Genomic DNA, 14,225 nt, shown 5'->3' on the forward strand with positions numbered 1-14,225 from the left:
GCCCTTCCTCGGCTGCACCGGCGCCGCGCTCCTGCTCTGCTTCAGCTACGCCAGCCTGCTGCCGGTGGAGGCAGGTAAGGGCCGCCCGCCCCCCGGCCCCGCCGCCCCGGGGGCCCGGGCCGAGCCGCCCGCGGCCGCGGTGCCGGTGCCGGTGCCGGTGCGGACGGGCGCCGGGCTGCCGGGCTCGGGGTGGGCTCGGCCGGAGGCGGTCGGGGGGAACCGAGCCCCGGCGGGAGCGTGGCGGCGCGCGGGGACGGGGGCAGCGGGTGCCGGTGGGTGCGCGGCGCCGCGGGCTCTGCCGGGAGGGAAGGAGTTCTCGGGCATCGCCGGCTGCGACTTCGGGTGCTGGTTGCGGGTGCCCGGCCGGCGCGTCCGGAGGAGCGCGGTGGTTTGGGACACGCAGCCCTGGAGAAGCCCCGGCTTTCGGGATGTGCCGGGCACTCGCCCCGGTGGCGGCGAAGGCAGAGCCCCATCCGCGTCCCACTGCGGGCGCTCGCAGTTGGTCGTCTCCCGAAAAGGCAGCTCATAGAAACGTGGCATGAAAACGGCAGCCCGGGGCGCGTGAGCAGACGCCGGCCCCAGCCCCGGGCACCGGGGAGGCAAAGCTTCTCCTGCCCGGTGCAACGGCTCCTGCCCGTGCCAAGAGCCTGAACCAGAACGGAGAAGGCAGAGCCGCCCAGAGGAGCCTGTTGCCTCTTCCTGGGGGCACTGCACATGCCGCCTTGCTAAAACCAGGCCCCTTTGAGCGGACCTGCTCACGGGAAACCCCTCGGAAGGGCAGAGGTCCCCATGCAGCTAATTCTCGTAGTGAAACAACCAGAGCGTCCTCAGATCCAGCCTCCTCCGCATCAGCCCAACCGAGTTTTCACCCGAGCACCCCGTGCGCGGGCGCCGCGTCCCCGTGGGGGCCGACAGCTGCTTGCCACGACCCCTCGCCTTCGCCTCGCGGAGCCGGCGCAGCCCGGCGCCCTCCCGGGCTCTGTTTGCTCATGCCGAGGCCCGGCTCCCCCGTCCGCTGGAGCGCAGGCAGGGCGGCTGCAAGATGGTGTTGGAACAGCTGCTTTGATTTGCAAAACGCTGATTGCCAGAATGTCTTGCATTCCAGGGGACGGGAGACGGCTATTAACGCTGCACAGCTCGGGGAGGGGAAATTCCTACGTCCGAGGCAGCCCGGGGAGCTGCTGGAGCTATGCTCGCCCCTGTCCTGTCTGCGCTGGGGCCGCAGAAACCCCCCAGATGCCTTCGGCTTCGACACACTTGTCCTTGACCAGACATTGGCATGCTGGAGCTGCCGGTTCACAACTGACGGACACGGGCTGATTAAATAAACATTCCTGAAAGAAGGGAGCGATGGGGAAAACAACCCAGCACAACGGAGGCATCTGCAATTGTAGCAGCCTCCCCGATTCCCTCCAAACTAGGGCACTCTCCCCTGCTCCTCCTTATCCTTGAATCACCTCAGCCGGCAACCGAGAGCAAACACGGAGCTGCGTCCCTGCCCGCGGCTGCCGTTCGCTTGGGTGTTTAGTCAGTGTTTGTGTGCGGTGAAGGGTCCACGAGATTCTACTCGCCGAGCAGGTATATAAATACATATGTAGCAGCACTGTCTAGCGGTGACAGCAGCCAGCGGGGAGGCTGGACTCCTGGCTGTCCTCAGCTCTGGAAAAGCGGTGACCTTGGTGGCCACTCGACCCTGCTGCCGCCGCTCGCGGGGTTGCTTGCGAGGGGCCGCGGATGCGCTCGCCGGCAGCCTGGCTGGCCGGCAGCCCCGCTCCGACCCCGTTTTTCACATAGGGAGGACAACGGTACTGAGCGATTTTCCCAAGGTCACGCGGAGAGGGTATGACAGCGTCACTGTCAGCACCGGGTCCCAGCCCTGCCCAGCGGGGCCGCGACACCAGACCCCTGCTAGTCTCCCTTTGCTCCCTACGCCGAGGACGGCGGCACGGTGCTGTCCCGCAGAAGGGCCGTGAAGGCCCCCCGAACGCTGCCGCCGGCACTGAGGTCCCCGCTGCCGGAGAGGGCAGAGCATCCGTGTGTCCGTGACTGGCGGGGGCCTGGGGCAGCAGCTCGGGTGCCCAAGCCGAAAGTCTCCAGAAAGGCCCGGGAAGCTGAGACCAGCCCCAGCAGGCGCAGGCGGGGGGGGGCTCGGCAGGCCCTCCCCTTCGGATCCAGAGCTCGTGCAGGCAGTTTTTAAATACCTGTTGTGAAAGGCTAAAGCTACTGTCCTGGCAAAGGGCTGGAGGGGAACACTGCAAATTCCTGCTAATTCAGCAGTCAAGGGCTGATGAGTGAGCGGCAGAGCGCAGGCCCTGCACACAGACGGCTCTGCTCTGAAAGGCCAGTCAGGACTATTCGTTGCAAGACGATGCTGAGGTGGGTGGGAAGGGGAAGCAGGACCAAGAGGACAAGGGAGCTGTCAAACTGCCTCTACACTAACGCTTTGATAGCTCTCAGCATCACGCCGGTGACTGCATTAGCAAGGCCTTCCAACTCATTCCTGCTGCTGCCTGCTCAAGGGGATCATGGAGAAAGTATTTAAGTTGTGTAGCAGATCTGCAAAACAATTTAGTTTTGTCACACTGCTTGTTCTGGAAGCTGCTGGCCCGCTCTGCCCAGCACACGTGGCCCCGCGCTGCCAGCGGCCCACTCCTCGTTACGCGGAGGTAATGAAAGGGGGAAGTGAGCTGTGCAGAGCGCGGAGTCGCGGGGCTGCTTTTAAGGACCGTGAGAGCAGCAGGGCGATGCTGTGCAAAGACGATGAAAGACCTCAAAATAGGCCAAGGCCTCCGCAGCTTCCTAGGGCAAACAGCATCCCTGCGAGATACGCAGACGCAGAGCAACTGAAGTCAGATTTATTCCTGGAAGATGGAGGGGAAAGATTAAACTCTTTACAGGGTTAGGCAAAACTTTATCCTCCAGCGCAGCTCTGGGCCCCATCCTGCTCTCAACCTTCTCTTAATCTTCAGCAGGATCGGGACTGGCCTCCAGTTCAAGGAGTCAGGCACATGAACACCTCACCCACCGCTGCTGTCCAAAAAGGGGCCCTAAACATCTGGCTGGGTGCTAATCAGCTTTATAGCAATTCCGTACTCTCCTGCCTCGCTTCCGTCTCTGCTGAGGTGACTCTACCCTCCCGCTCTCCCCAGACAGCTCCGCTGACTGCGAGGGGGTGAAGCAGAGCAAGCTGAAGGTACAAGCTCAGCTGCGGACACTGTCCCCAGACCTGTGTCTTGCCGAGCCCCTCGACCTCTCCCTCAAGCCATGGGAACTAAGGTCCTCGCTGTGCGGCAGGACCATGTGCATGATCGAAACCAGAGCACGCAACGCGCAGTGCTCTGTGCGCCAAAGCAGTGATCAGAGTGACAGCTATTTGCAGCTGGCACAAGAACCCACTCCGGCCCCTTCCCATCTCACAACGGCCATGGAGATTCCTGGCCAGCTGATGAATGACATAAGCTTTTTATTGATTTCTGCATTCAGCACAAGAGAGATTTAATTGAAATATGGAGGATTCTAACCTCGGTGTCAGCCTCTCGGCAGGGAAGCTGTTGTGCAAAGCGGCCAAGGTTGTGCTATCCTGTTCCAAACACCACCTCCCGCTGAGAACATGCATGTGGGCAACAGCGATGCCTCCCAGAGAGGAGCGAGCTCACGCACATTAGCCAGGCACAGGCACAGTGGGCAGAATTGAAAGCAGCCTTCGATGGACTTGTGCCCACTTCTATTGGTGCTGAATATGACTCAGTCCTTTCAGCACTTATTGTTAAATAAACCCCTCCTGTTTTATAAAGTACCCAGAGGCCAAATTAAAGCCCGACACAAGTATAATTCAGTTAAAAGCATAAATGTATTGAGCACTGAAGCATGAAAATCTTTATGTGAACAGTAAAAATGTGAGTGTTTGACACAAGAGCAGACCTGGTTCGGGACTAGAGAGGAAGCTCTCTGGAGAGAACCGGCTACTGGTGTCTAGTGGCTGGCCGGGAAACTCCAAGGCTTGCTCACCCCATGCTGCCTCCGACAAACTCTTCTTACCCATCTGTATTACACAGCTGTGGGCTGAGAAGAGCTGTATAAAAGACCATGGTACCCAGGCCTCCCAGGACAGCTGGGTCCTGGATAAAATGTGCCATGGCGGTGTCTTGCCTCTGGGCTGGCACTGTTAAAACCCAAGCCATGGCACTGACAGGACCCAAGGCAATGCCACGCAGCGTCAGGGCTGCGGGAGGCTTGGAGGCAGGGGTAATTATCCAAAGTACGGTGACAGGCACATATCTAATCTCAATGCTGCTTTGCTGCTGCTGACTAGCTACGCTGACTCCTCTCCGCCCTTCCTCCTGCCCTAAGGAATTCCCGGTGGCCAGGGCTGGACACGGGGAGCATCTCTGTGCTCCCTAGAAGGGCTCCAGCCTCCCCGACAATCTGCATTTCCATCTGCGCATTCAGACACCCACTCACCCGGGAAACAGCGATAGGGCCCGGGGAGGGCAAGGCCTATCAGTATCCCATTTGTACAAGAGAGTGGGCGGTCAGCAGGAAATAAATGACTCTTTCCCATACTAAAGAACCACCAGTTGGTCTTTCTGCTCTTTGAAATAGTCAAAGCTTAGCAAATAGCCCTGTTTCCCATGCGACTGGGAGCGGGAATGGCAGCGGTGGGTCCCTGCTCCCTCCCACTCCCCTGCAGGTTCTCTTCATTAAAACACTCGGGGAAGCTGAACGGTGCTCCAGCCCTTGCTAAATACCCCATAAAGTTGACAAGCAATTATATCCACTGAAGAGAGCCCTGCTGGGAGAGCAAAGAAAGGCTCTGAAAGACAGCAAAAGCAGGTCTTTTCACATTCACTCATCTGCTGCGAAAGAAAGGACCTCATGCCCCAGGGCAGGAGTAACTGCGCCGCAGCGCTTTGGGCAGAACATCACACGGGACCTTACCGGATGCTCCTTCCCCTTGCAGGTCATGTTCTTCCATCTCCCGGGTCCACAGAAAAGGTCGCAGTGCAGGAACAAAGAGCAACTGTGATTTAAGGCTGACATTTACTGCTTCCCACAGGAAAGGGCACGCAGCTTGCAGGTGCTGCCGGGGCCCAGGGGATGGAAGGAGAGCCCTGAATGCTCCAGTTCAGAGCCTTGGCAGGCACTTTGGTTGCTGGAGCTAACTGAACTGGAAAATGCCATGATTAGAGCGTAGCATTGCCTGTGTAGGAAGCAACTGCATTTTACTCCAGCCACTTCCAAGTACAGCTCTAGGCCTGCTTGCAGTTTCCAAGAAAGTTGAACTCAAAGGGAGCAGATTTATGAGGAGGTTGGATCCCTTGGCTGCGGAGATAAACCTGGAAACACACTCTAATAACAAATCTGTTGCCGGAGCAGATGATTCCACTATCAGAGCTGACCTCAAAGGGTGTGATATTAGCACAGAGTCTTCCTTTTACTCCATGCGGATGGTCCCTCTGGCAGCTTGCACGCCAAAGGCAGCGAGCTGGCTCCCACCCCCAGCCACATCAAGCTCACGGCTGGACAGCAGAAACTGCAAACTGAGAGTGGCCTCAAAAGGGAGAGCTGTGACGGTGAGGAGAGGGCCCGTGGCGGAGGAGCCAGGAGCTCTGAACCCCTCACGCCGGGGCCTTTCAGGTCTAGGTACCTCACTGACTTCTCAGCCTCAACCCCTCCATTTGCACAACCAGGATACAAACAGCCCAGCACATTCCAGGGTGGCCATGTTCACCATGGCCATTCTCATGTTGGCTTTCCAGTGTCAATTTACATGTTGTCTCTACTTAAAAGTATTAGGAAAGTATAAAAGCATAAAAACCTATACTTTGTGATCTTTGTGATATTAAATACCCCTTTGAAGTTAGCTATATACAGGCTGTTTGATATCCCTAAGTTCTACTAGACAGAAGCTACTGGACACGCACAGTGGTATATACTGGTTTGGGTACACGGTATGGAAGGTACTAGGTATGGAGCGAGCAGTAGCCGCGCACCAGCTGTTTGGTGCTGATGGCTTGGTGTGGAGGAGTGGCTCCCAGCCTGGTAGTACCGCCATGAAGTGCTCTGTCACTGGCCTTGCCATGGTGCCCTCCTGCCCATGCCATTCCTCCCTGCTAGTAGCTGTGCCAGCTGGGCTTAGGCAGCGTGCCAGGCAGCAGCAGCTGCGATCTCAAGCCCTCAGACAGCCAGCGCTATGGCAAGATACTCTGGTGTCTCAGACACGCTGTTCCCACACTCCTCCCCGGCCTCCTTTCAGCTGCTGCCCCCTTTGCTCACCCTACTGCCCTCCACCAGCAGCCTCCCCTTCACAGGTGGCAGCAGCAGTGGGTTGGGGACATACCTTCTCCCCCTCTTCTCCCCTCCTCATCCTGTCCCTGCTACAGCTCCAATGACGAAGTCGACCTAAGGGGCAGGTGGGTGGTTTCCTGTTCCCTGTGCCAGCAGTTGCTGTGTCGACAATGAAAAGCCAGGGAGGAATCAGCCCAAAGCTGTAAAGTGTTTTTTTCTTTTCTCTCTCTCTCAAATGAAAGTCCATTAATAATCAGCAGAGCGTTTAATGAGAGGCTAGAAGGAGTTCTCAGCATTAAGAGGGGATTAAGGGTAATCTTCACTGCTTACGCCTCCTTGCTGTGTGGAAGAGGCCCTGACCTGCTCCTGCCAAAAGGGCCCGGGGTGGGTAGGGGTGAGGCAGGGCTGAGACACACATCGCTGGGGGATGTAGGGCTGCAACTCACCTGATGAAAGGTCCCTGTGAAAAGAAAATGAGACATAGTTTAAGCATGATCAATTTTGAAGCAGCCATTTCCAGTTAGAAATCGTCACGAGTTTATCTTAATTAATCAAATAGGAGGCTGCAAGTTCTGCTGGCATGAAAAAGAGAGCATCATTTCATACGAGCATACAGCTCTAAATTCAAATTCGGCCAAACAGATCCTCTGCCAGTTTGCAATGTGTAATTTGCTCAGGCTGGCATTGCAGCCTCTGAGCTGGGATGAAACTAAACTGCTAAATCACAAACCTTGTACCATATGGGTTCCTCACAGACCAGACAGGGGATGTGCTGTCAGTGTCTCTGGAGTAAACATGCATGAGAAAGGCTTGATGCACAGGATATTCCTTGCTATCTTGCTGAAGGGGGGAATTAATTCCCCCTGGGGCCATCCCACCCGCTAGACCTGCTCCCCAGAATATCCCGAGCTTTACTGGCTGCTGACACAGAAGCAAAGTTTCCAGGAGTTGCACATGACTCTAAATGGAACTGAATGTTTGGATCTGGCACCTCAAGGCCCTGCTGGAGATGCTGACCCCCTAGACCCAGCTGGGAAACAGAAATTATGTCTTCTCTACCTGACCCCAGTCCAGCTGGCACTACAAAGAACTGCAATTGGCCCAGGGAACCAAAAGCAGTGTGGAACATCTTGGAACAGTGATTAGATTTTAGAAAGTCATGATCTCATCATGTATCTCCTGGGAGCAGAGAGAAAAGCATCCTCATGGATTAAAATTTTGGTTCCAAATTATTCACTCGACTCTGGGAGCAGGGAACTCATTTTCCTGGCTTTGTACTTCTGTCAAATGCTGTGTGTAACTCTCTTTTCATATTGCTTTTATACTGGCTTGACACCACTGATTTATGTGCAGCTACTCCTAATCTGTAGTAGTGGAGGAGAAATGCAGCCAGATCTGCTGTCCTAAATTTTAGTGTATTATCTGCTGACTTCAACTATCCCTGTCTCTCTCTCAGGTCTTACTATCAAGGGGTTTTGTAAAGTGCTCTTGTCCATCCATGCCAGCTGATCTCTCCCCCATCTACCTTCAGAGTCCCGCGTTACAGGCTCCAGGCTCTGGGTTGCAGATTTGCCGAGTGCTTCCCTTCCACCTTGCAGCCCTCCGCCCTCTCTCGCCGACTCCCAGAGAGGTTGTTTGTTCTCCTCCTCCGGCCCTGCTATATCTTTCCAACTCCCCCACATTTTATGTCATCAGAAAACTTAGACGTTTCTTATGTATACCTCCCTTAAGGTCAAAAGGGACTCAGGCACCAACTGTGGCGCGCTGTACGTTCCCTTTTCCCAGCCCGAAGCTTTTTCACTGATACTTTGCTCTCTATTTCTGTGAGGTTAATTCATCTGTTTTCAAAGGCCTCCTTGACCTAAGCTGGGTAAATCAGTGGTAGCTTCTCCTAAAAATATCCAGAAAAGACAACCATGCTGGGATTTAACTGTACAGTGGTACTTTGAGAAGGGCGAAGTGCCTGTCTGCAGCTGGAGACTGTTTTGTCTCCCATCTCTCAACTCCGTCATGTCCTCCGTATGTTCTAGCAAATTCATTAGGCATGACTCACAGACCTTCCCCGTGCACATTCCCATCTGCTGACTGCCCCTTACTAAAATTAGACCTTACTCAGATTGGCACGTGGGTTCAGTCGCAGGAGAAGGTGAGGAACTGCAGATCCACATCCCTTCCTCATGTCACAGCAGCCAGCTGAGTCCAAAAGGGACCAGTGCTCTGGCTGAGAAGGGCGATCTGTCTCCCTGGCTCAGCTTGTCCTTGGCCTTGCTGCTGCAGCCAGCAGCAGGCAGTGCATGCAGGGACCCTGGGGATGATAATGGTTTATGTCCTCTTAAAGCTGGCTGGAGACCACTGACTCATTTCATGAAGGCAATCCCCTAAGAGATGATAATGCTCTGGGTCAATACTGACTTGACCATATACTCCAAAGAAGGACACCTCCTTCTATGAAATCCTGGAGCCCCTGGTTGATTGCTGCTCCTCCTAAAGTCCCAAATTTATGCAAACTGAGCCATGCACCTTTCACTGGCCTTTTAGCTCGCTGACTCACTAGAATGAGTCTGTATCTGAACGATTTGTCTAGATGTCCTATTCCTAAGGGTCTCGCTAACAGGCCTGGTAGATGTGAGTCTCCCATCTGCCAGAAAGGGAAGCTAGACGCTGGGTGTTGTTTAGGGAGGAGAGAAGGGAATGAAGTCATTGCTCTGCTAACTGTAGAACAGGATTGACCTTCAGCAGGGGAATTCTGTGCTCCCATGGCTTCCCTGTTCCCTCGGGAACATTCACCAGGCGTGAAGTCAGTTGTTAGGAGACACTGACACTAGAGCTAGAATATTTTCGGCCACATCCAGGCGGCTGTGACTGACTATAAATCCAACAAGCGTTATCGGAGATGTGCACAAATGCATTCTTTTACTGTTGACCTCAGCCCCAGCCCCAGAAGTGCTGTGTTGCACAATGGTTATAAAGCAATAAAAGTATTATTCTTTGATACGAGTCAGAAAAAAAGACCCCTTCTCACCCTACTGACCTCCCTGGGGTAGTCTGAATCCCAGCAGCCTGGTTAGCTGGGATGACTGTCTTTGGTTAGGGGCAAGAGTTAGAGATTAGGAATTAAATTTTACCAGTGGAGAGGGAGCAGGAATCCAACCTGCTGCACGCAGCACTGGAAGGACTGTGCCAAGCTCATAAGGCAGAAGCTTTTCCTGAGATACAGAGAAGGGCTTCACATGGTGCAGCCCCTCCAGGAAGAGGTTCCCGATGAGGGTGTGCAGGGGGGCACGAGCCCAGCTTGTACGCCAGAGCCCGGCTCGCCTTGGCAAGGCTGGCAGCTACACAGATCAGCCATGCGGTCAGGAACTCAGCAGCTCTGCTCTTGGGTTGGAAACAAACACTAAACACAGAGCCTCAGGTTACGCTTTCACAGCTAGCCCTTTTCACATTACAATGCTTGTCAGTGCCTTTACAGCATGTTTATCTTGATAGCTTAAGTGGACAGTCGTTGAAGTTCACTGACCAACAACAGGCCGTTTGAGAGACAGCCCATCAGCCTCACGACCCGCACGTTTAAAATGCGTGGACTAAGAAGGAAACCATCGCCACCCCACCTGCCTCACTGGCACTGCCTGCAAAATTCTTGTTGCAATCAAAGCAACAGGGAAAAAACAAAGAAACACTCCCCTGTTTACTACACCTGAATTTCAAATCTTATCAGTGCTCATCAAAGCATTCACCTTTCCACACTTCCAAGGCAGTTTTTGCCTTTCCTCCCAGCTGTCATTGTCAGACTATAACAGGAGACACCAGACAAAAAGTGGTACATGACTGAGAAGGATGAAATGGCTGAGATAATCAGTGGTGTGCTGTGGTGTCAACAGAAGCTGTTTCTAACAGTCAGATATTTCACACATCTAATACAACTTCACATTCTCAGCAGAGATCTCCTAGGACCTCACTATTACTTAAAACTTGGAATAGTTGCGATTTTCACGCCCCATGGCCACAGCCACCTACAGAGAGGTCATCTGCCACTCACAGTTTCTCGTGCCTTGGACCCCAGCTAAATCCTGTTTTCTTTTAGTGCCCATGAGCAAGGTCCCTTCCCACTCCCTCGCCTTTGCTCTGTCTCCTGCCTGCGGCTGTGACTTTGCCTCCGTAAAGGCTCTGCTTTCCCTCCTTGCAGACAGCCCGTCGGCTCCAGTAAATGTCACAGTCAAACACCTGAAAGCCAACTCAGCCGTTGTGACTTGGGATGTTCTGGAGGATGAAGTTGTCATTGGATTTGCAATTTCCCAACAGGTACAGTGTCTACAGTCACTCAGTTTCAGTCATGCTCATCTTCACCCCAGATTCCCTCAGTTTCCACATTCTCTTGCTGCAGTTTAAGCCCATTCCTTCTGCCCTATCCCTCATGGTCTGGAAGGGGACTTGCTTCCTGTCCTCTTTGCAGCAGCCCTTCACGCAGTGGTAGCTGCAGAGAGGAAAGGGTCCGATGGTCTCCACGTCCGTGGTGGACAGGGCAGGAATCAGCCGTCTTAGGTCACAGTAGTGCACACAGGAGCCCTCTCCACCACTCTGTGCTCTCCTCTCTCGGCTTCCAGAAGAAGGACGTGCGGATGCTGCGCTTCATCCAGGAGGTGAACACCACCACCCGCTCCTGCGCCCTCTGGGACCTAGAGGAGGACACTGAGTACATAGTGCATGTCCAGTCCATCAGCATCCAAGGCCAGAGCCCTGCCAGTGAGCCAGTCCTCTTCAAGACCCCCAGAGAAGCTGAGAAACTAGCCTCTAAAAATAAAGGCAAGTGTGGGTGAGTTCCTGTGTGGCCCCGGGAAGCCCAGGCAGTGCAGGGCAGAGGGCTCCACAGAGGAAAGCAGCGTCCTGGGCAGCAAGAACACTGGGCTAAACACAGGCAGGGCTGAGCCCTTCTCCCACAGCCCCGCTGAACAAGCGGGATGCCGCGAGCGTATCAGCAGGCAAGGCAGATGCGGGTGCAAAGCACGAGGGAGACGCTGAGGCTACAGCTGCTACCAGGGCTGAGCCCTGCGAGTTTGTACTTGCACGGGCTGTCGTCACAGCGTGTCTGCAGTATCACTATACTTCTACGTGAGCCTCTCGGTAGGGTTACACCTCAATAAAACAGAGTACATCTAATATTAAGACTAGGACACTTCCACAAGTTACAACGACTTTAACTATATCAGGCTAACCAAGCAGGCCAGGGTGCCCCAGCAAAATAGCGCCAACAGCTCCGCAGCTATTGCTGCCAAAGCCTGGTTGTTCATTCCTCCCCCGTTTCAGATTAGGTATAACAGGCACAACGATGAGAAGAAGGTTTACAGCCCGGGATCTGTGTTCAGCATCCTTGCAAGTGGAGAATGCCAGGGGAAACTCCTGAGCAGCCTGTGCCGAGAGGGCACTCGGAGGACTGAGCCTCCTGCGCTTGGATTCCAGGAGAGCAGGAAAAAGATACCCAGAGACTCCCACTTTTCTCAGATTTCAAATGTTTCTGTCAAATCAGGCACTTCCTGACTGGCAGCCCCTTCATTTGTCCCTCTTGAGCCAAACCAGATGGTGGGAAGGTTTTATGTCAGCAAGGATCTCTGCTGGAAAAGCACTGGGGAGTGTAGGGGTCTAGGATATAAAGGGTTACTGCCTGCCTACCGAAGGACCAAGCCTGTTGCAGGGCTTTTGGCCATGGTTCCTAGGATGCTGCAAGTTCTTTACTCTTTCTGCTAAAATGATTTGGTGTCTGTAAATACTGAATTGCTGTTCATCTGAAAGCACTAAGAGGAGCACTGCTTCCCTCCCTGAAGGCCTGAACTGTAATCTTCTTAGTGCTTTGAGGCCATGGAGGCACATTATGCCTCGCAAAAAGGTTCTATTCATTTCTGAATCCCATGGCTCCACCGAAAAATATCACGCCAGGCTCCACACTCCTGAACCGGCAGAGGAACTGCTGAAGCATGCAGGGCTTTGTGACAGGCACAGCGGCTCTAACAGAGACCAGAGACAGAGCAGTGCGAATCGGCACAGGGCCAGATACCACGCGGACTTACCCCACAGCAGCTCCAATGTGGTAACTGCCTGTTAATCCTGTTTACTGCTCCTTGCTCACCCCCACATCTTGCAGGTTGTTGGGGGAGAGCGTGGGGCAGTTACCGCAGAGCAGCTGATGCACTGCAAGTTCACAGCGCAATTCATGCTCTGTATGTGACTGACGGGTGAGGACCTGCTCTTTGCTAGCTTTGACCCTGATGCACTGATGATTTGAGTCAAGGGCACTGTTAAACCGGTGCCTAGAGCAGCCTGACTGAGCCGTGTGGTTAGATTTCATGATCTCTCTTTCCCCTTGTGCAGATGAGGTGACAATGAAGGAGATGGCGAAGAAAAACCAACAGCTGCGGGCAGGGGAAATTCTCATCATTGTTGTGGTGTTGTTTATGTGGGCAGGTCAGTTCAATCTTTCTGTCAAAAGCACGTAACATCCCAAAGGCCTGCTTGCTTGCTTGGTTTGCACGTGTCATCATTTAAGACCTGACAAGAAATCCTTCCTCCCATAAAATGTATTGCATATTGAGCTGTAAGGGCATTTCATTTCCCTCTGTAGCACTAGAAGTTGGGTAGTGCCAGAAGAGGATGGGGACTGGGTGAATCAGTGGTCTGATCTGGTACAGCAAGAAGCAGGATAATGGACTTGATGAACCACTTGTCTAACTCACCATGGCTAATCCTGTAATCTCAGTTTTCCCAGAAAGCACGGATGATAATGCCCTCAGCCATCCACCAGGATGCCTCGAGCCCTTCAAATGATACAAGTCACTGTCACTATCTGGCTTATTGTACAACACCAAGTCTCATGCAAAACAAACTCCTGTAAGAGTTCTGCCAAACAGACACAAGCCATCCAAGAGTGAGTTATGACTGTCTCACTCTCAACACCCACTATTATATATTTACTAAAACCCACTTTAAAATCCATTAAAATAATAGTATTGAAACAACAAATAGCCCCAAATATCAAAACACCAATAAGACCAGATCCTCTCAAAATCCAGTATTAACATAAAGAATAGTATTTAATAGGAAGAAGAGGGACATTACAAGAAACATATTAACCAAAAGGAAGGAAAAGTCTACAAAAGCTTAGGATGGAGGGAAGGGGAAGGTGACTTGCATTAGCTGAAAGTTGGGCCATGTCTAGGTGTCCAAAAGTGCACTTTGGAGTCCAGCTATCGGCAATCTTTTGAAATCTGCCTTGGTCTTTCTGACATCCTGCAGCCACTAATCCTTTTAATCCAAGTGGAGGTTCTGTTACAAGACTGCTACTGTGGTATATATATATATATTTTTTATAAGTAAGGCCACGTGCACGGCTGCGGCTGAGAGCCCCTGATGCTGTGGGAGGTGAAAAAAGCAGTCCTAGGGCCACTTCGCTGTGGGATGGGTTGGGGATAGCTACGGGTGCGTACGCTAACACAGCCTCTAACAAACAGACCATCAAATAAACATGCTCCTTCAATATGAAGATCCTTCACTACAGCTTTTCGTAAGAAATACAAAGATATAAATAAAATGTCCAAAGAGAAGCAAGAGTTTTCTGGCATGAGTTTAGGACCACGTTTCAGCAGGCCCTTATACCAAACCATAACTAGGACAGATCTGGCTCATGCATTTTAAGCTAGCAGACACAGAGAGGAAAATGCCCATGTTCTGCTCTATCTGCTTATGGTATCTGGAGTGGCTACAGCCAGCACTTCAGCTTGTTCAGGCGGGGAATTTTATGCATGAATTAACAGAAAATAAAGTTTGCACATGTTTGTTTTCTATTTAGAGCCACAGCCTCCCCTGGCTGCCACTCAGCTGCTGCTCCTGCTGCAACGTAAAACATTAATGAAACAGCATGATGTGTTTGCTCCCTGTGAGCCACAGAGCAT

At 53.0% G+C, this 14,225-nt stretch overlaps 2 protein-coding genes across 10 annotated transcripts in view; one reads left to right on the plus strand and one right to left on the minus strand.

Moving 5' to 3' along the window:
• The window catches only part of FNDC5 (fibronectin type III domain containing 5), a 16,534-nt gene continuing 2,309 nt past the window's right edge, over nt 1-14,225 (plus strand). Inside the window, exons 1-4 of one of the 2 annotated variants that reach the window (XM_064525156.1) lie at nt 1-74; nt 10,472-10,587; nt 10,890-11,088; nt 12,649-12,741. In XM_064525156.1, coding sequence (XP_064381226.1) covers nt 10,905-11,088; nt 12,649-12,741 — 277 coding nt within the window. In that variant the 5' untranslated portion in view covers nt 1-74; nt 10,472-10,587; nt 10,890-10,904. Of the gene's footprint in view, nt 75-9,958; nt 10,588-10,889; nt 11,089-12,648; nt 12,742-14,225 lie in introns of those variants that run through there. The other variant, XM_026098135.2, reaches the window with a different exon arrangement.
• LOC112982051 (uncharacterized) overlaps nt 6,539-14,225 on the minus strand; it is a 27,851-nt gene continuing 20,164 nt past the window's right edge. For all 8 annotated transcript variants that reach the window (XR_010392692.1, XR_010392688.1, XR_010392689.1 and 5 more), the window contains one exon: nt 6,539-6,748. Coding sequence is in view for 4 of the 8 variants with exons in the window: in XM_064525154.1 (XP_064381224.1) it covers nt 6,595-6,748 (154 nt within the window). In the remaining 4 variants the exon portion in view is untranslated. The remainder of the gene's footprint in view (nt 6,749-14,225) is intronic.

The sequence above is a fragment of the Dromaius novaehollandiae genome, chromosome 23, assembly GCF_036370855.1.
Source record: "Dromaius novaehollandiae isolate bDroNov1 chromosome 23, bDroNov1.hap1, whole genome shotgun sequence".
In the NCBI taxonomy this organism is placed as follows: Eukaryota; Metazoa; Chordata; class Aves; order Casuariiformes; family Dromaiidae; genus Dromaius; species Dromaius novaehollandiae.